We start from the raw sequence: 20,059 nt of genomic DNA, 5'->3' as shown, positions 1-20,059 counted from the left end.
CCCTTGTCTTTTTAGTTATGTTCTAATAAAGATCATTTCTGTCATTATTTTGTGTCATTTTGTTGTTGTTTGTCTGTTCTTTTTTAATTCATTATAGTTTTCTGTTATTGTGTGTTTGTATTATCCCCCGCCACAAAAATAAGTTTGAACTCCGGTGTGTGGCTTCAGGGTATCTATACCTTGATGGAGTTCGAAAATGAGAAGTGTGCAATTAATTCTTCCGGAGTTATTGCCCTTGTTGCGTTTTTGGACTTTGAGGCATCTTCAAAGGGGACAGCTTTTCTTAGAAAACGTTTAAAATAGGATAACCAAATTCGGTGTGTGGCTTCAGGGTATCAATACCTTGATGGAATTCGAAAATGAAAAGCGCGCAATTATTTTTTTTTGAGTTATTACCATAGTCCCGTTTTTTTTTTTTAACTCTGTTCGAGGTATCTTCAAAGGGACAGCTTTTCCTTGAAACTGTTTAAGATAGGATAACCAAATTTGGTGTGTGGCTTCTGAGTATCAATACCTTGATGGAGTTCGAAAATGAGAAGCACGCAATTATTTTTTCCGGAGTTATCGCCCTTGTTCCGTTTTTACTATCTTCAAAGGGGACAGTTTTTCTACGAAAACATTTAGGATAGTTAGTAATTTTATATTCTGACGTGATAATATTTTCTTATGAATACATCTTTGTTAAATTCAGGACATTTAGGAAAAGGTTGTGAGTTATGAGAACCAATCTGGCGGTGGATGTTGATGACTGTCTTCTTGTATAAATTATTCTCTCTCTGTTTGCGTGTTGTTTGGTTGTTTCTTATATTGTTTGTATGTTTCTCTGTTATTTTTGTGTATTTTCTAGTGATGTCATGATTGTAGCCATTTTAATGTTTAACAGTTGGAAAGAAACTCAAAATTCTTACATTTAAAAAAAAATTATGACAAAACACTTAAATTAAAAAGAAATTGGTCATAAAATCAAGGAAATTTAAAGTTTAGATCCTGTTGGGGCTGATATCTGTCACTTATTGCTTGGATATTGTCAGTTTCTTACATATTTTGTATTATATGTATACATAGAAGTGCAAACTAGGACACAATATAAGTTTTCCTGCATAAAATCTGTGGCTCACTTAAGCTCAAACTGCTCCGTATTTGACCCCTGAACTAAAATGAGTTTAACACCCCTGGTCTAAGTATTAGCCTTCGTCCTTTAATGAATCCATGCCATAATCCTATCAGGTGGTCTTACTGTGAGGACGGTAAACACAGCACTGATATCTTAAGTTAACTTATCGTCCCATCACGTGAACAGAGGAAAAACAAATGATCATTTCTAAAGCAGGGGTGTTAAACTCATTTTAGTTCAGGGGCCAAATACAGAGCAGTTTGATCTCAAAGGGGCCACAGATTGTGTCTTAGTTTGTTCCTCTACATATACACAAAACACAAAATATGTAAGAAACTGACAATATCCAAGCAATAAATGACAGATAAAAGCCCCAACAGGATCTACACTTTAAATTTCTATGATTCTGTGACCAATTTCTATGTAATTAAAGAAAATATGTCATAGTTTGAGGAAAATTGAAGGTTTCTTCATAAAAATTTTGAGGTTTTTTCCAATCGTTTAACATTAAAAATGACAGCAATAATTTGATATAAGCACCGGGGAAACTGAGCCCCTGCAAATATTGTTGAGTTTCATTTATATAATGATTTGATGTACAAAAAATGTATTTTCTGCCACTTTTACTGTCTCCTGTGGGCAGAATTTGGCTCCCGGACCATGAGTTTGTTACTGCATACTTAGCATAGCACTAATCCAAAGACTGATCAATGACGTATAAGGATTTCACCGCATTTTATTTTATAAAATGGGCATCATCATCATCGGGCAAGGTCTGCATGATTATTATGATATAAATAGATGTAGAAATACTTAAAAAAAAAAATGATTTAGAGTAAATTCAAAGTCGCACCACATTATATTTTGAAACTTTGAATAAAATAATAAATTACAGAATTAATTTAGTAACAATTAACAAATAAATCATTAATGGTATCGTTTTATGCATTTAAACCTTTTTTTTAACTGAAATAAATTCAAAATTGTACAGAATATTTAGGTGTCACGCACATAAACAGGATTATTTGTCATAGTTTCTAATCCCAATGAACACACATTATTTTAAAGTAACCAATTATTACACGACTAAATGCACAGAACACACATTATTATTATTATTGTTTTTACTGGACATTATTATAGTCTGTAAAACAAACTCACAAACTGCAAACAAGGAATGTTTTTTTTTTTCTCCCATAACAAATAATGTAAAAAAAAAAAAAGAAAGATGTTAAGAGTCGACAGAATGAACATTTACAATGGTCAATAAAGACTTGGGGCTGTATTTAAACTACAAGTGATTTTTATTTATGCTGAAATTCTTTGGTCGGAAACCAAACTTTCACATTTTTATGAAAATAATGAAATATTAATTGTGAATTTTTGATTCGTTATTGCATCCATTCATTTATTTATGTTTTGTTTCCTGTAAGCTGCCATAAATTAACTTGTTTTTAGCATGAAGTAAAGAAAATACATAATATTTCCACACCAAGTAAAACTCTACGACAAAGACATTTAATGTGTGTCTGTAAAGCAGACAAACGTTAAGGTATCAGGTGTATTTCTATCCAAGGCTTGTTGTGCATAAATATTCCATTCTAAGGCCTCACGTTGAGATATTTCACTCAGAAAAATATTTAGAAGAAAACATTAAAGTCAAACGCTGCCTCGCTGAGGTGTGACACTGCAAATATAAAAAAGAAGAAAAAAGAACAGTTGGGTGGATACGAGCATCACAGGTTTCACTGCTTATCTAATAAAGCTGCGGTTCACTTGAGGAGGTTCTGAAGCATGGCCGTGGCGTAGGTGGGGCGGGCCTGCTTGTTCTCAATGGCCTTCTTCAGGTACTGAATCCCATCACAGCGCTCCCAGATCTCCTCAAACTGCCGGGGGAGGATCTCCGCGCCTCGCTTCCTGGTCAAACCGGTTTCCTCCAGACTCAGCTCACACATTTCCATGTCGTCTTTACCTAACAAGTCCAAACGTTGACGTTTACCAACAAAACAAGTGTTTTGAAAACAAATACTGTATTTTCCCGGCTAATGAATGTACAGTTGGTGCCCAATCATTTAGCATGCCTGATAGTTTCGTATCCTTTCAATGCAAGGGGAATACAATTGCTAGGTTATTGCTAATGTTTTGCAATTGCTAGGTTAATGCTATTGCTAGGCTAATGCGATTGCTAGGCTATTGCTAAAGTTAGGCTAATGCTGCGGTTAACGCCAGGTTAACGTTAATGTTAGGTTAATGCTAACACTAGGCTATTGCGATTGCTAGGTTAATGTTAACGCTAGGGTAATGCTAACGCTAGGTTAATGTTAATGTTAGGCAAATGCGAATGTTAGGCAAATGCGAATGCTAGGCTAATGTTAATGCTAGGCTAATGTTAACGTTAGGTTAATGCTAACGCTAGGTTAATGTTAACTTTAGGCTCATGTTAGCGTTAGGTTAATGCTAACGCTAGGTTAATGTTAACATTAGACTAATGCTAGGGTAATGTTAACGCTAGGCTAATGTTTACATTAGGTTAATGCTAATGCTAGGCTATTGCTGACGCTAGGATAATGTGTGTTGTCATTGAATATGGATAAATGAAGGGGTAGTTGAAAAATGTATTTGAACCCAACACTGGTTGAAGTTTACCAATAAAACAAGCATTTAGTAAACAAATATTTAGTGAGAGGAAGACCAAACCTTTGACTCACCTGCGACCAACACAATTGGTCGTTTGTCTGGGTGGAGCTCCATCTGTCGAGCTATCCACGGCCCATCAAAGTGGGCGTACCACCAGCCTTTCTTCTTGTTCTGAGGGTCTTTGTACTGGTCCGCTGGTCGTATGAAAGGAATGCGAAAATAACGTTGCTGGCGGTTCATGGCCACCTCCTGATGCTGGGCTGTCATTGGAGGAGCCGGGTTCTGTTCAGCTGCAGTAGTGAAGAAGTGACAAACAGAAGCATGTTGTAGAGAACTCTGGTTGTTTTGGCACAGCTTATGTGCTCAGCTGCGTCGGAAAAGTCAATTACCATAATCGGTGATGCACTTGGGAGCCCTTTGATCGCTGCCATCATCATTACGTTTCTTGTTCTTGGACTTCCAGGCGTGATACACCTTCAGACGACGGTGGAACTCCTCTCTGCAGGCCGCCAGCAGATCAATGTCTGCTCACAGACACGAAAAACACAATCAGCACAAAAACAAAAGACAAAACAAGTCCAAAGTGATGCTTGAGTCGCAAAAACTAACGTTTCGCCTCATTTTGTGTTCAGGGTCACACAAGAGCAGGTAGTTATTATATAATGTAAAATAAGTTGTTTTTTTGTTGTTTTTTTAATTGAAAGAAAAAAGGAAAAAAGAGAGAAAAAATAAACATAAAATAACTTGTTTTACCATCCTCAGACAATAATAGACTCTGAAACTAACAATACAAAGGAAACAATGATGAGCAGATAAAGAAGTCCCAAATAGTCCTTTAAAGGTGCAGTCTGCAACTCTTATAAAAGTTTTGTCATATTAGCTAAAGCTGTCACAATGTAAGGACAGCTTTACATCAAACTGGTAGATTGTGTGAAAAAAACAGACTCATTGAGTCCCGCCCCCTGCTGTTCCTGCAGTCTTTGGCAGACTGTCAGAATGCAACGCGACCGAGCAAAAAGAACCAATCAGAGCCAGGTTTGTGTTTGATGGACTGTCTCACAGGTGTTGCTCACAGGCCCCGCCCCTTTCCCGGGCTGGAGCGCCATCTTTTTTACAGTGTATGGTCTGGAGGAGTAGAAGATGGAATTGGTGACTGTTCTGCTTGAAAGTTAATTACTGCTGTTTGATTGACATTGTTTGATTTGCAATTGTTACACTAGAACTCTGTGGTGCATGTGTTGTTTGTGTGTGCGCCGCAGCCTCCGTGTGGCTGCTGTAAGTGACACTGTGTTGCTGCTGCTGAGGTGTGTGCACATGAAGAGAGAGAAGCACTGCAGTAATAAGCTTTCAACAGTGCATGTTATATTACTGTGATGTTGCTGTCAAACTAAAGTTAGCTTGTTTGCTCCTCTGAGGGAGGGACTTTGGAAAGTTTGGAGGTCCCTTGGAAGAGAAAAAGCCAAAAGTGGCATATATTGTGCAGCCGTTAAACTAATTGACTGCCAAAGACGTCTAGAGACGTTGTGTTTTTTGGATGGGGTTGCTAGGAGACAGCGTGAAGAAGCTCTCCTGTGAATATCTAACTTGTACCATGATGTAGTGACCAACTGGTGCCATGTCAGTGGCAGCAGCGCACCTTTGCATGAGAGATCACCCGTGATGGGCAGAGACAGAGACAGAAAATGGCGCTAAGAGAGTTGATGCTGAAGTTTCCAGCAGCACACACTCGACCAGAGCATGTGTAGAACTAAGTGGACTATTGAGAGTGTGGCAATGGTGAGAGAAAACGAGCAAAAAACGGGGCAAGCGGTGACACTTGGCATGTCCAGGGTGAGGAGGAAGTTGCGTGTGTGGAGAATGACGGGGGAAAGACTTGGAGGACGGCCAAAATACAGTGAGAAAACCATTCAACTCTGACATAGATAGCAAAATAATAATGTTGCATCAAAAGCCTGGTCTCAGTTTTGTTTTTGTAGAAGGAAACCAATGTTAAAAAAAATGCTTCAAAGTCACTAATAGATTTTTCCAGAAAAAGCTGTTTTTCTCAGCTTTTTGTCATAAACTGGCGATTTGTGTGAAACTTGCCTCTATTCAACTGCTGATTACAGAAGAACAAAACAAGCTAGGAACAAAACAAATTTTTTTCTGATGAACATGGAGAGTCTAATCTTTCAGAATCAGATTTCAGATTGTCATAGTGCAAAATATTGTGTGGGTCTTAAAAATTCAGTGAAAATCATCTAAAATGCCTGGCAATATGGGGTTGGCTGCTGTGAAAAGGGCTGGCAGTGAATGAGTTAATAAACGTGCCTGTGTAGCATTTTTCATCACAAAATTTAACCCAGAAATGTCTTTCTGGCAAATTTTATTGTGTTAAAAATATCAAGATTTATATTGAATATTCGCATTTTGAGAAAAAAAATATTGAGATATTAATTTTGGTCCATATTGTCCGGCCCTATTTCCAGAGTTAGTGAGCTCACAGGGAACAGCTGATAACTGTCATAGTTGATCAGTCAGGTCTACAAAAGCTGGATGGTTGTAAAAGATAGAGAATTTCAAAAGGAGACAGTACAGATACTTGTTTGAACTCCGTGGTAACAATAAGCCAAAACATGTGAAAACTTCCTCCCTCTGTAAAGTGAGCAGAGCTGGTTGAAAATCATTAAAAACCTGTTGACATTTCCACCCCGAGTCGTCCACATGGAGCCGTCTGCTCTGTTCTAAAACATTTCTGTAATGAGATGGAGTCACTGAGGAGCTTCTCACCACATGAGGTGTTGATGACATCTCGCAGCTCAGCGTATTTCCACTTGCTGAGGTCATACTTTTTCACACCGGCAGCAGCTTTGGTTGCCTGCACCTGAGGACCCCTAGAGCAAAGGAACAGATGAAGGTGGGTGAGAGAGAAAAAAGGACGTGAAAAAAAAAAAAAAGATGAGAAAACAGAAGGAGGGTGTTCAGCAGACGTAACAGGAAACAGTGGGGTGGGGCGGGGGGGCGAGAGATTGATAGTGTGATGATTTTGACTGTAATTATGATTCAAAGTTCAGTTAAGTTCAAACCTAAATACAATTTTGGTGAATTTATAATTACATTAAAGGGGCAGTATTATGAAAAAATGATATAGTGATATACAGTACATTCCTTTAGCCTCATTCAGAAAGCCCACCCACCCTACGAAGGTCATTTCGGCCGTTTGTACCCGCGATCTTGTTCTTTCAATCATGACCCAAAGCTCATGACCACAGGTGAGGGTAGGGATGTAGATTGACAGGCAAATCGAGAGCTTTGCCTTTTGGCTCAGCTTCCTTTTCACCACGACGGATCGGTGCAAACGCCGCACCAATCCGCCTGTCAACCTCTCGCTCCATCTTTCCCTCACTCGTGAACAAGACCCTGAGGTACTTGAACTCCTCCAGTCAATTTTCCTCTGCTTTTAATACATGACAGCAGTCATTTTTCATATCAAATTGTGGAAGAACTCAAAAATGTATCAAAATCCTGCAAATTTCTTACAAACAATCCCAAAAGATTTCCTTAAAAATAAAAGTATCAAATAATAAATAAAACACAATTGGTTGAAGAAAAAGAAAAATAGGAAAACAAATAAAAAAAAAAAAACATGCTGGTATATGAATGTAATAAATCCATGTTAGAGTAAATACGACTGATGGTCTATTATATACTTAGCAGAGCGATGAGCTCTTGTCTGTGGCTTCCCTGCGGAGACGAGGCTGCTAATTCAATAGTACGGAGGATTTGCCTCCCCTATTTACAGTTGGCACGGCAGTGATTATCTCCGAGAAGAGGATTCCTGATCCATGAATCATTATATTATCATTACCATTTATAATTCATGCTGACTGGAAAGATTATAATCATACAGAATCATTGTTATTCTGCAGGAGAGCCCAGCGAGTGTGCACTTGTGAAAGAGTGGAGGAGAAACAAGGACGGAATAAGACGGAGGAGGAGGAGGAGGAGGAAAGACGAAGGCTGGGACTTTACTTTTAACAGATGGTGAAATTGGAAAAACAATTTGAGGTAAAATGATGATGGAAAGCGACTGGAATTGTTTGAATTTTCCTCTACGTCAAAGTACTACTCTACTGCACTGAAGCATTACACGTGGCTGGATTTGTTGCTCCCTCCTCGTGGGTCATGTGACCTACAGGAATAGTCCCAAATCACCTGGAACGTGTGACCTCAGCATCGAGGCTGACGAGATTACAATCTATGGCGTGAGAGTCGAACTAATTATGCTTCAGAAGCCACTAAGAGTCTAGTTTGTTCTCTGGATACTATCCTTGATAATCAGTGCTGTCCCCATACAACTCTTTTACTTCCAATACGATACCGATATTACACAAATTCTACAATTGAACAAATTAAATGAAGAACTAATTTGAAAATTTCTTTTTGAATTTTTTATCGGAGATGTTCGATGCAGGTTTGGGTGGTTCACAAAATTTCTGCTTTGCTCCAATTGACGTTGTCGGCATCTGTTACCAAAAATGGAGTCAATTGCTGCACACTTTTTCACAATGTTGACATTTTTTTTATATTATAAGGAATAGTTTTTGAACTGTTCTAATGTTCTTACTCATTTAGTGTAAATACAAGGAGAGAGCATTAATGACCATATTTACCTTTTTCTCACTTAAATTTCTGATATCTGTGAAAGTTGAGCATTCTTCGTTTGAGCAATTAAAATATTGGAAAAATGTGCCGCCCTTTATTGAAGTTATACTGGCTAATGTTTGATGAACAAGGCAAAATAAGATATATTCAGTAATCCATAAATTTAAGTAAACCTGTGCTGTTTTCACCCAAAAAATTATAAATAGCCTCAGTTTTGTTTTTTTTAATTTATTTTATAGTATTAAATCAACGAAAAAAAAACTTAAATAAGGTTAGAATATGTATTGGATATCATATTTGAATCAATATAAAAAAAAAAAAAATCATTTTTTGCGTAGTTTTGTGAGCATTGTTGGCCATGTAACCAGCAGTTGTTCATTACGACAGAGATTAAAGTCATGATAATAAAGTTAATAAGTATAAAGTTGTAATTTTATGAGAATAAAGTAAAAATATTTCAAGATTAAAGTCATAATATTTCAAGATTAAAGTCGTAATATTTCAAGATTAAAGTCGTAATATTTCGATAATAAAGTCGTAATTTCATGAGAATCTTTAAATAAGGTTTGGATATGTATCGATATAAAAATAGCTTTTTTAGCGTAGTTTTGCGAGCATTGTTGGCCACATTAACACCAGTTCATTACGACGGCGTATTAGGGCCACAATAAAATGCAAAAAAATCTGAGCACTATGAGATTAAAGTCGTAATAATAAATTTACTAAGTATAAAGTAGTAATTTTACGAGAATAAAGTCGAATTTTAATAAAATCATAAGTTTACAAGATTAAAGTTATATTTTAAGATTAAAGTTGTAATATTTTGAGAATAAATTTGTCATTTCATGAGAAACTTTAAATAAGGTTTGGATATGTATTGGATATCAGATTTGTATCGATATAAAAATAGCTTTTTTTAGCACTGTTTTGCGAGCATTGTTGGTCCTAATATTTCTAGATTAAAGATGTAATATTAGAATATAGAATTTAAAGCCACTTTGCAGACGATTGCATTTATTCCACAGAAAAAAAACTAGACTGATTTTTCAGAAGTTGCATTCACTTCAACAGGGAATTCTGAGCACTATCCCATTACGAGTTTTTATAGATACGGCTATTCTCAAAATAAAACAACTTTAATCTCAAAATACTACGACTTTAATCTAATAAAATAACAACTTTATTCTTGAAATATTATGATTTTCAACTCGTAGTACTCAGATTTATTTATTTTTTTAATGTGTCCCTAATACCCCGTCAAGTTGATACATAATGTGATACAAAATAAGTTTAACTGCATTTTAAAGTAGAAACTAAACAAGTCTCAGATTATTCTATACGTCCTGGACTTGTTGATAAAACCTGTAATAACCATGGGATGAATTACTGTTTTAAATTTAAAAAAAAAAAAAAAAAAACACATTTACATTATTTCTTTGAAGCCGTATAAACCGTAATTCCATTTTTCTTATCCCTGAGACGAAATGGGAAAAGAGTATTTTGGTGTTTTGGGAGAATAACGTCTCAAAGGTAATACAGGGGATGTCTATAGTGACACTATCACAGGCTCACTTCTCAAACTGTATTAAAGCCCATCACTTCCCAACAAAGAGCGTCTGCTAAACCGTAAAGCTGTGATATAAGTCAGAATGGAAAAGGTTTATTTGTAGGTTTGCCTGTTTGAGTAAGTTTTGTGCTTGGAGCAGAGTTTAATAAAAGTTTCATTTTGTTCTGTGTGTAGCCTTAAGAACCAAATGATTGGAGGTGGGATTAGAATGGAGCTAATGTGTCCTTCAAACCACTAAAATTAATTTAGAAAAACAATTTTTAATAACCTTTCAGTGATGAAGAGTTTATTGGGTTAAAGTGAAAACTAATAAAAAAAAATTGGGATACGATGATGTTATCTCGCTACAGCAACAGATCTATTTCCATTTGTAGAAACACAATAATCTAAGGTAATTAGAAAAAATAATTACAATTTTGAATAACTTTTCGCTGATCATTCACAGCTAATGATCAGACCAAATAATCAACTTAATTACATACATAGAGTTTATCGTCACTATGGCTGTGTTCGAAATGTCATACTAACGTACTACTCATACTAAGTTTGACGTTAAAATGAGTGTGTAGTGCGTTCACATTAGATAGTATGCAAAGATTGAGTACGCGGGAAATACCCTGATGTATACTGTATATCGAGACATTTTCTAAGTATGCACATTGGCACACTAGACATACTCAATTGCCCCATGATGCATTGTTAGTGGAATGTAAAATCATCCTGGGACCGGCTTCAAGCTAAAAATCAAACATGTCCTTTTCAAAATAAAAGCATCTCTTCTTGTCCTCCATTAGTTTTTGGACCCTTTTGTAAATAGAGCTTTTGTTTTGAAGTTAACAGGAATTTCTGTCAGTAGCACAATGGCGATTGAGCCTTTTTTCTGTCAGTATATCTCTAAATTTCAATTTCTTGAAAAATGGTAAAGAGAACCAACAGGTAGTGGGAAAAATGGATATGAAACATATTTCAATAGTTAACTATGTATGTGTAAGCCACATGTAACATGGTTCTACAGGTTTAAATTGAATTACATTGTAAATGACAGTTTTTATAAAATTTACAATTACGACAACAGATTTTTTCAATTACAATTATAGGTATGACACAAGTGTAATTAATTACCAATTATACAATTACAATTATAATCAACCCCAACCCTGGTATAATGTAGACAGTAAATACTCATTGTGCTAGTAGTGTATACGTTAGTGTGACATTTTGAAACACAGCCCATGATTGAGGACAGGGTGGGTTTAAAGCCAGTGAGGGACTGAGTGACGGCTACAGTTAGGCTAACGTTGGCAAAGCTGCGTTTATGGCTTACATGGCTCTGGCTGAGGATGAAGAGATAGGAAGCCCTGAAAAAGACTCAACACTGGAGAACACAGCAACAGTTACACATGAATGAAAGCACACTGCCATGGTGCAAAGGGTGAGCGTGTGTGTACCTGCGCAGGCTAGCGTCCGTCTGGCCTTCGTCAGTGATGAGCTCAGCCTCACTCTGAGCAATCCTCATGGCTAACTCTCGGTCCCTCCTCTCCTGCTCCATGATGGTGGCGTTCTGGGCCTGTTCCTCACGTTCCAGAGCCAACTGGATTTCAATCTCAGCCTGTGAACGCAGCCACACAGCAACACATCACAGCTCTGATTCTGACGGGGGATCAAACTCTACATCCTCAGCACAACCGGTCACATTCAAACACCTCATTCTCTGTGTGTAAACCAGGGCTGTCCCTATATACCTTTTTCACTTGTGATACGATATACCGATGGTACAGCCATGGGTATTCACCAATACCAATATCAATCTAATAAGATGCCAGCAAGAATCATACACTTATGACTTGTTTTGTAGTGTGAAATGTTAGATCAAGTGATATTACTCAAAAAGAGAAAAATAGTCAGCAACAGTGGGGATAAGAAACGGTGACCCATTTATTATTAACTAATCTGAAAAATGACATTAAGCTGTCATTAGCATGAATAAGGTGTGTTGAAGGCTGTCATTAAGTGTCGTTCGTTACCCTAACCCTTAGCCCTATCTAACCCCACGAGATCCCTCCATCTAACCCAAAATATGCCAACATAGCTCCAAAGGTGTAATAATTTGGCAAACGACACTTAATGACAGCTTTCATGACACCTTATTCATGCTAATGACAGCGTAATGTCAGCCTTAATTATAAACCTTGAAGCAAAGTGTTACCGAATATTCTATATTTGAATAAAATACCATAAAAACCTAAAGAAATCCAATAAAAACAAATGATGTATTGGAATGCTGATATCAGAGGTTTTAGATGCGGGCCGATATGTTCCAATAATGTTTTTTTGCTGATATCTGACCGATATCCGATATCAATATCGAATTAGGAATCATTTGCCGCCTTAGTGCAAAGTGGATTTCAGATTTTGATAATATATATTGGTAATGGAGATTTCTATGAACAAAACTGTCAAGAATCAATCAACAAAACTATCTTATACACAAATGCACGTCATAGCAGTTTCACATATTCAATCCGGATCCAATGTGGATGAAATTTGGTGGAGTGAAAGATATGAACTTATGAAATTTAGCCAATAATGAAGATTTTTTTCCATTTTTTAACCTTAAACCATTTTAGAAATTAATAGAATAAAATAGAATAGAACAGAATAGGACTTTATTGATCCCCAGAGGGGGAATTATCATTGGCAGCAACAGAGTATAGGAAGAACAAAAATAAATACTAACATAGGATACGAGTGCAAAATGTAGCACATAAATAAATTAGAAAGAAAGAAAAACTACAAATATGCAAATGACAATTGAGAACTGGGTTGGGAGGGGGGTGTCAGTGTGGTTACAGTTATTTTGTTAAACAGGGGTATTAAACTTTAACTGGAAATTTTGGAAATTTTCTTGAAAATTTCAACAAAATCTGTTCATTCGTTTTAGAGTTAAACAAACAAATATATAATAAACGTAAAATCGCAACCTCTTTGTTGGAGGTAAAAATTGCAAAGGAGTATAGACCATAAATAAACAACAACAATCTCTCGAGATGCTCAAACCAAATTAAAAAAATAGTTTTCTTTTTTTCTTTCTCCAACAGTAATGAGCTTCCAGGGAACATTAGCATATAAATGGTCAGTCTAATCATATATAGTGCACCATATATATATATATATATATATATACCGTATATATTCATAACCTGTCTTGTTAAAGAAACCTAGTAATGAAGTCCACAATGGATCCTTTTCTCTGAGGAGCTTTTAAAATGAATACCTCCTCAGGTGAGAATGAGATGAATTATTCATGGTGGAGGATAGTCTTCTTAAAGCAGCATTATTACACCTACCAGAGTGACGCATTAGAACCGTGACTCTACTGTATCAGGCAAAGGTCAAACTCTCATCACTTTAACTTCAAATTATAGACACACGTTGATGTTTACAAATACGAACAATGTAAAACTGAGCTGAATTTTAATTCTCAGCGGTTTTATAATTGTGGCTGATGCTTTTCTCATATACGTTCAAGCTCTGAGTCCTTAGTAAGCAAAGTCCTGTGTCTCCTTCCTTACACATATGGCCTCTGACAGCTTGGCGGCATCAGGCTTAAATGTATGCAAACAGTTTTGGCAGTGAGTCAAAGGTGAGAGAAGGAGAAACGTACAGTAGGAAAAAGAACAGACAAAAATATCTGCGTAGCTTTAGGTGAGTGACACGAGCTGAATACTGATGAACTGTAGACACGATGAGGTAGGACACAGAGCACTGCATTAGAAATTGGGTAAAAAGACAAACAAAAGCGACTAAGGCTAGAAAATGACACCTGGTCCAGTTATTTCTAATGGTTGGTTTGGCATTTTTTAAGTCTCATGTGTTGTCTAATAGATCAGAATGGTGCTGCAAAACAAAAAAAACACTCACTCCAAACAAACAAAGACCATTTTTTCCCCGTCAGATAAAGACACTCCTTTAAATCAGAATAAAAGTTAAATCCTCTTTAAAAACATAAAAAAGTGAAAGTGAAACCGTATGTTATTGTTGAGCTGCTGCTTGAAAACTACAGTAAAAATAAAAGTGAAAATAGTACTTATGTGGTCTTCTAGGTTTCATTCTCCCCTGTCCAATCAGAACCCTTCCCAACCCCCAGACCTAAAGCAGAATTGAATAAAGGCAAATAAATGTGTTTCCATATAAACATCAATTTGGGCTTACTCTTTCCATGTCAACACGAAGCAGAACACTTGAATTCCGAATAATTAATTCCAAATAATTGAATCTGAATGATTAATTCAGAATAATTAAATCAGAATAATTAGTTCAGAGTAATTAATTCTGAATCATTAAATCAGAATAATGAATTCTGAATAATTAATTCCAAAAAAAAAAAACATCATGTAACCGAGGCCTCATATATGAATAAATCAAGGATTAAGTGCTGCAAAAAACCTATGTAAAAGCTTGAAAATGTAGCTCGAAAATTAATTTTTATGTCTGCTATAAACTCTGTTATCGATGTTGCCGGGAAAGTGTTGTGCATTGTACTGTGGGAGGTGGAGTAGAGTTTAGATTTATGGTCCGAGCCCAACCCGAGTTCAGGCCAGGCTTGGGCCTCATTTTCTCGTTCTGCTGTCAGGCTGGGCTTCATTTTAACCTTTTTTTTTATTTTTTATTAAACACAAAAATACTTCTATATTGTTGTGGTATCATTTCTAAAGTGATTTCTGCTAGTAGTGGGACGGGATATTGACGGCGTTGTGTTGCGTTTAGTTGTTCAGCGTTCACATTCACTGAATATTATTTGCTGATTTTGCTCATTCCTCACTTGCTGCTGGAGCGAGGGAACAAATATGATTGGTGCTTCAGTCAGGTCTGCGCTCCACACACGGGCCTCCCGTTCTGGTCTGCATACTTTAACGGACTAGGTTCTATGTTCTGGTCCACTTGTGTGTATTCAGTGGTTAACTGATGTTGAGATCTCCCATGGCCGAGAAGGCGTCATGTTTACGTGCAGCTTTCTCTGTCAATGTGTGTCTTTGTTTACATGTGTTCTGAGTGTTGATTGGCTGGGAGGCTGGGGAAAGGGCGGGCGTAAGCGGGGAAAAGAGTTAACAATTATGTTCTCACGGTAGTGTGAGTGTATGATGGTGTAAGACGTTTTTTTGTGTGTTTGTTTATTTTTGGCGTGTTACTACGACCTCCATTAAAGCCTGTAAAACTGTGATAACGGCTCGAGTCACATCATTACAGTACCTGTTGGGCTGCTGTGAGTGTGTGTGTGCGCTCCCCTCGCTGTGCGAGGCACCGCGCTACTAATCTACCGGCATCGGGCCTATAATTTAAGTTAATGTGTCGGGCTCGGGTCGGGTCGGGCTTTATGCATGCGGGTCGGGTCGGCTGTATTTTTTGGGCCCGAGTTAACCTCTAATGTGGAGTCTCGTAGACGGATGCATTGACATGTTTCTTTGACAGATGAGGAAGACAGTGTTTTGTTCACCGGTATTCCCGGTGATATCACCTCACTCCGCGAGACAATAAATGTAGTCTAGATTTGGATCATTCTATGTAAATCACAAAAATAAACAAACAACCATTGTTTTGTGACAACTTTCAGTGAAAACACCAGAAATGTGTTGGGAAGTCACTTTGGCAGAGTTTTTGGCGGCAAACACAAAAAATCACAGTAAGAATGAAGAGAAAACACTTTCATGCATCCATCTATGGGACTGCACATCCCACAATGCAATACGTGAAAGTTTTTCAACACAGTGTTTATGATGGAGATCAAGACAAACTGTCGAGTGACAATTTCAACCTTTTACATCATTTTTTTTTAGACCAAATACTCTTTGATTTAATGATCGATGAGGCCTAGACTAAGTCCATATCTTTATGCTGTTTTAAAGTCATTCAAAATGCTAATATGACATCTTCTCATTACTTTGCTTCTGAGAATAACAAAGTAGAATATGTGGAGTGCTTTCTAATACATATATATGTGTATATATGCCAGAATTGTCTTCTTGAATAACGCACACAGAGCTAACGCAGCTCCCTTCTTTCTTGATAAGGAGGGCAATCTATTATTGTGACAAAAAGCAGCATCCAAATGATCTGCCTCTGCAGATTAGCCAGCTTTCAGTGGGAGTATTGGAAGTTTTCTACTTTCCAACCTAAATTGGTCGTGTGGGATGTCTCACCCTCCCTGAGATTGATCTGTGGAGGTATTTGCGAAGGGTTTAAAAGTATCTGACTGCTTTAACTTCCCGACCTGCATAACTTTATCCTCCTCCTTTCTTTTATTTCTGTCCTCCTCCTCCTTCTTCCTTTTGAGCTCCATCTCAGCTTTCCTGAAACATCACAAGCCCAATGTGAGAGTCACATATAGTCACACCTATTCGACTCACATTTGTACTTCGTGCATCACTTACAGTCGTCTGTCCTCTTCCTCTTGTTTGCGCCGTTGCTCTTCCTTCTCCCTCCTCTGTTTCTCTCTCTCCATCTCCTCCTCGATGTCGTTCAGCCTCTCCCTCTCTTCCTCCTCTTGCTTCTTCTTTTGCATGGAGGAAAGAAGCTCCTCTGAGCGCTTCACCAGCATCTGGTACTCTGCGTCAATCTCTTTCCAGGTCATCGCTGTGGTCTGTGGTTCAAATAAACACAGTTTTTAGGTCAGACACAGAGAGAAGGAAAATAACTGACACTTTATGTGACTAATCGAGCATTCGCTGTTGTTTTTGTTGACATAAAGTGGCAACTTTCTGGAATTATTACTCGGAAGTCAAAGGACACATTAAAGCGATCAGCAAACGACTCTGAAGAAGACGAGCAGTTGGTAGTTGAAACATGTCTGGAGATCAAAGTACACTTCCTGAAAAAAAAGTTGTCTGAATAAATTAAACCTATACATATTATTAAAAAAGAAGACAAAAAGAACTCGCTGGAATTATTACGCGGGAGTCAAAGGACACATCAAAGCGATCAGCAGATGCCTCTGAAGAAGACTGGCAGTTGAGAGTCGACACAGGTCAAGAGATCAAAGTAAATTTTCTGAAAAAAAGTTGTCTGAATAAATGAAATATTAGCATATTATTCAAAAAGAAGACAAAGAACACTTGCTGGAATTATTACGCGGGAGTCAAAGGACACCTCAAAGCGATTAGCAGATGCCTCTGAAGAAGACTTGAAGATGACAGTCGAAATATCTCAGGAGATCAAAGTAACTGTCCTGAAAAAAGTTGTCTGAATAAATAAACCCTTAACATATTATTCAAAAAGAACTTGCTGGAATTATTACGCGGAAATCAAGGACACATCAATACGATTGACTTACACCTCTGAAGAAGACTGGCAGTTGACAGTCAAAACATGTCAGGAGATCAAAGTAAATTTACTGAAAAGAAGTTGTCCGAATAAATCTGACTTTAATATATTAACCAAAAAGAACTTGCTGAAATTATTACGCGGAAGTCAAAGGACACATCAAAGCGATCATCAGATGCTTCTGAAGAAGACTGGCAGTTGATGGTCAAAACGTGAAACATGTCAGGGGATCAGTTAATTTCCGGAAAAAAGTTGTCGGAATAAGTGAAACATTAACATATTAAAAAAAAAAAAAAACTTGCTGGAATGATTACACGGAAGTCAAGGACACATCAAAGCGATCAGCGGTCGCCTCTGAAGAAGACTGGCAGTTGACAGTCGAAACATGCCATTAGCTTGAATAAATTAAACCTCAACATATTATTCAAAAAGAAGACAAAAAGAACTTGCTGGAATTATTATGCGAAAGTCAATGGACACATTTCTGGAAAAAGGTTAAAGTAAATAAAACCTTAACATATAAATTGGCAAAAAAACACAGCAGTGCTCGTCACTTAGGAGCCACAATGCTCGTTTCTCTAAGCAGAATTAGGGGTGAAGGGGTCACCATATTGATTCATTAGTGCAGTGCTCTAACAGGGACGGTGGCAGTGGAGATGACAAGGTCCTGTCCTCGACGTTTAGCAGTTTGAATGACAGCCCCTTGGATCGTCCTGTATTATTCATTAAGACGTCAGATAAAGCTCTACGCACGCACAACGGCACTCATCGGTAACAAGCGAGAATGCTACTCAGCGACTGGATGAACAGGAACCTGCGGAAAACACACAGACTTGTTGACTATGAATAGGCATGCGTCGCAGCCGTGCCAAATGAATGTTTGTGAGGATTTGCCCTATCTAGAGCAAGCAATAACTAGGAGCTTATTGAAGAGGGAAACCTGGGATTTCACTCACTTCAGAGTTTGGTAATTTAGCAAAGCAGCTCCACTAAATTAAACTATTGAAGAGGAGTCTTAGCATCTCCTTTTTTTTCTGAGGTAATTGGAAAAAATTGATTCTGTCTGGATGGTTGAGAAAAGAGCAATGAACACTTAAGATCATCATACTTTGGCAATTAGGAAGGCTCCTCCATAACTTGTTTGTCTCATCTCATCTTATAAAATATCTAGTGCCTTCCTTTGTGAGCAATACATCTCCATTAAATATTACTGTGATTATTTGCCACAATGAAATTCAGACAGTGCCACACCTGTGATAGACTACTAGTTTGCTCAACTGACCTCATGTACTGGTAAATGTGATGCACCATGGCAAAACCAGTAATGTGGCGGCATCAGTGAAACAGAGAAAAAGCTGAAAAACCTTTGTTTTCTGAAAAAAATTGTGATTTTCGTTTTTTTTTTCTTTTTACTCATTCTGCTAGTTGAAGTTATAAAGAAAGCACCCCATGCTTCAAATAACTGAATTGGGTGTTTTAATGTGGTTTAATTTATTCAGACAACTTTTTTCAGGAAATGTACTTTGATCTCTCAACATGTTTCGACTGTGAACTGTCAATCTTCCTCAGAGGTGTCCGCTGACCACTTTGATGTGTCCATTGCCTTATGCGTAATAACTCCACAAGTTATTTTGTCTTCTTTTTTATTATGTTATGGTTCCATTTATTATGACAACTTCTTTCAGGAAATTTACTTTGATCTACCGACATGTTTCGACTGTCAACTGTCAATCTTCCTCAGAGGTGTCCGCTGACCACTTTGATGTGTCCATTGCCTTATGCGTAATAACTCCACAAGTTATTTTGTCTTCTTTTTTATTATGTTATGGTTCCATTTATTATGACAACTTCTTTCAGGAAATTTACTTTGATCTACCGACATGTTTCGACTGTCAACTGTCAATCTTCCTCAGAGGTGTCCGCTGACCACTTTGATGTGTCCATTGCCTTATGCGTAATAACTCCACAAGTTATTTTGTCTTCTTTTTAATTATGTTATGGTTCCGTTTACGATGACATTTTTTTAAAGAAATTTACTTTGATCGCCCGACATGTTTCGACTGTCAACTGCCAGTCTTCCTCAGAGGCATCTGCTAATTGCTTTAATGTTTCTTTCTGGGAGTGGCCAACTTGGCACTAACACTTGTGTTAACTGTGATTTTAATGAATCTAACAGTATTTAGTGACTCCTAAATAGATTTAATTTCTATAGATTTTATAATTACCTGGTGTGTTCTAATCAAAATCATTTCCATAATCATCATATAATATATTTTTTAACTAAAAATCCCATATGTTTCATGCTTTTATTTGCTAACTTTCCACGCTCAGACTTAAGTACCCCCTGTAGGGCCATTGTGTACCCCTAGGGTTACACGTACCCCCATTTGAGAAACGCTGCAATAGACGATAATGGATTTACGATAACAATACAATTCATTATTTTGAAAAGGTAATAAAAAGACAATAAAATGCATTGACTATGGGCTTAGTGACATACTTACTCTGGGTGTGACTTTCTTATCTCAATAGAAATGTAAACAATAAATAATAACATAAATAGGACATATTTTTCCAATATAAAGTGCCACATAGAAGGCAAACATAGAGGCTGACAGTGTTGCAATATTGCGATGCCACTGGTACCATCGACGATAGATCTTGTGCCATTTTTGATTTAATATCATGAAATATTATCACATGTTTTGTCGTTTTTTTACATGATGACTACATGAATAAACTCCCTTTCTATACATAGTGTGGAAGCTTGCTGGAAGCAC

The 20,059-nt window shown here is 37.2% G+C and overlaps 1 protein-coding gene across 4 annotated transcripts in view; it reads right to left on the bottom strand.

Moving 5' to 3' along the window:
- Positions 1–2,517: 2,517 nt before the first annotated feature.
- myo6b (myosin VIb) overlaps positions 2,518–20,059 on the bottom strand; it is a 76,150-nt gene continuing 58,608 nt past the window's right edge. For 2 of the 4 annotated variants that reach the window (XM_028438963.1, XM_028438964.1), the window contains 8 exons: positions 16,391–16,599; positions 16,231–16,309; positions 11,411–11,571; positions 11,287–11,337; positions 6,521–6,624; positions 4,141–4,275; positions 3,823–4,041; positions 2,518–3,086 (listed from right to left, as the gene is read on the bottom strand). In XM_028438963.1, the coding sequence (XP_028294764.1) occupies positions 2,887–3,086; positions 3,823–4,041; positions 4,141–4,275; positions 6,521–6,624; positions 11,287–11,337; positions 11,411–11,571; positions 16,231–16,309; positions 16,391–16,599 (1,158 nt within the window). In that variant the 3' untranslated portion in view covers positions 2,518–2,886. The remainder of the gene's footprint in view (positions 3,087–3,822; positions 4,042–4,140; positions 4,276–6,520; positions 6,625–11,286; positions 11,338–11,410; positions 11,572–16,230; positions 16,310–16,390; positions 16,600–20,059) is intronic. The other 2 variants (XM_028438965.1, XM_028438966.1) reach the window with 1 other exon arrangement.

This window comes from Gouania willdenowi, chromosome 22, assembly GCF_900634775.1.
Source record: "Gouania willdenowi chromosome 22, fGouWil2.1, whole genome shotgun sequence".
NCBI lineage: Eukaryota > Metazoa > Chordata > Actinopteri > Blenniiformes > Gobiesocidae > Gouania > Gouania willdenowi.
This window is presented reverse-complemented; position numbering and strand designations above follow the sequence as displayed.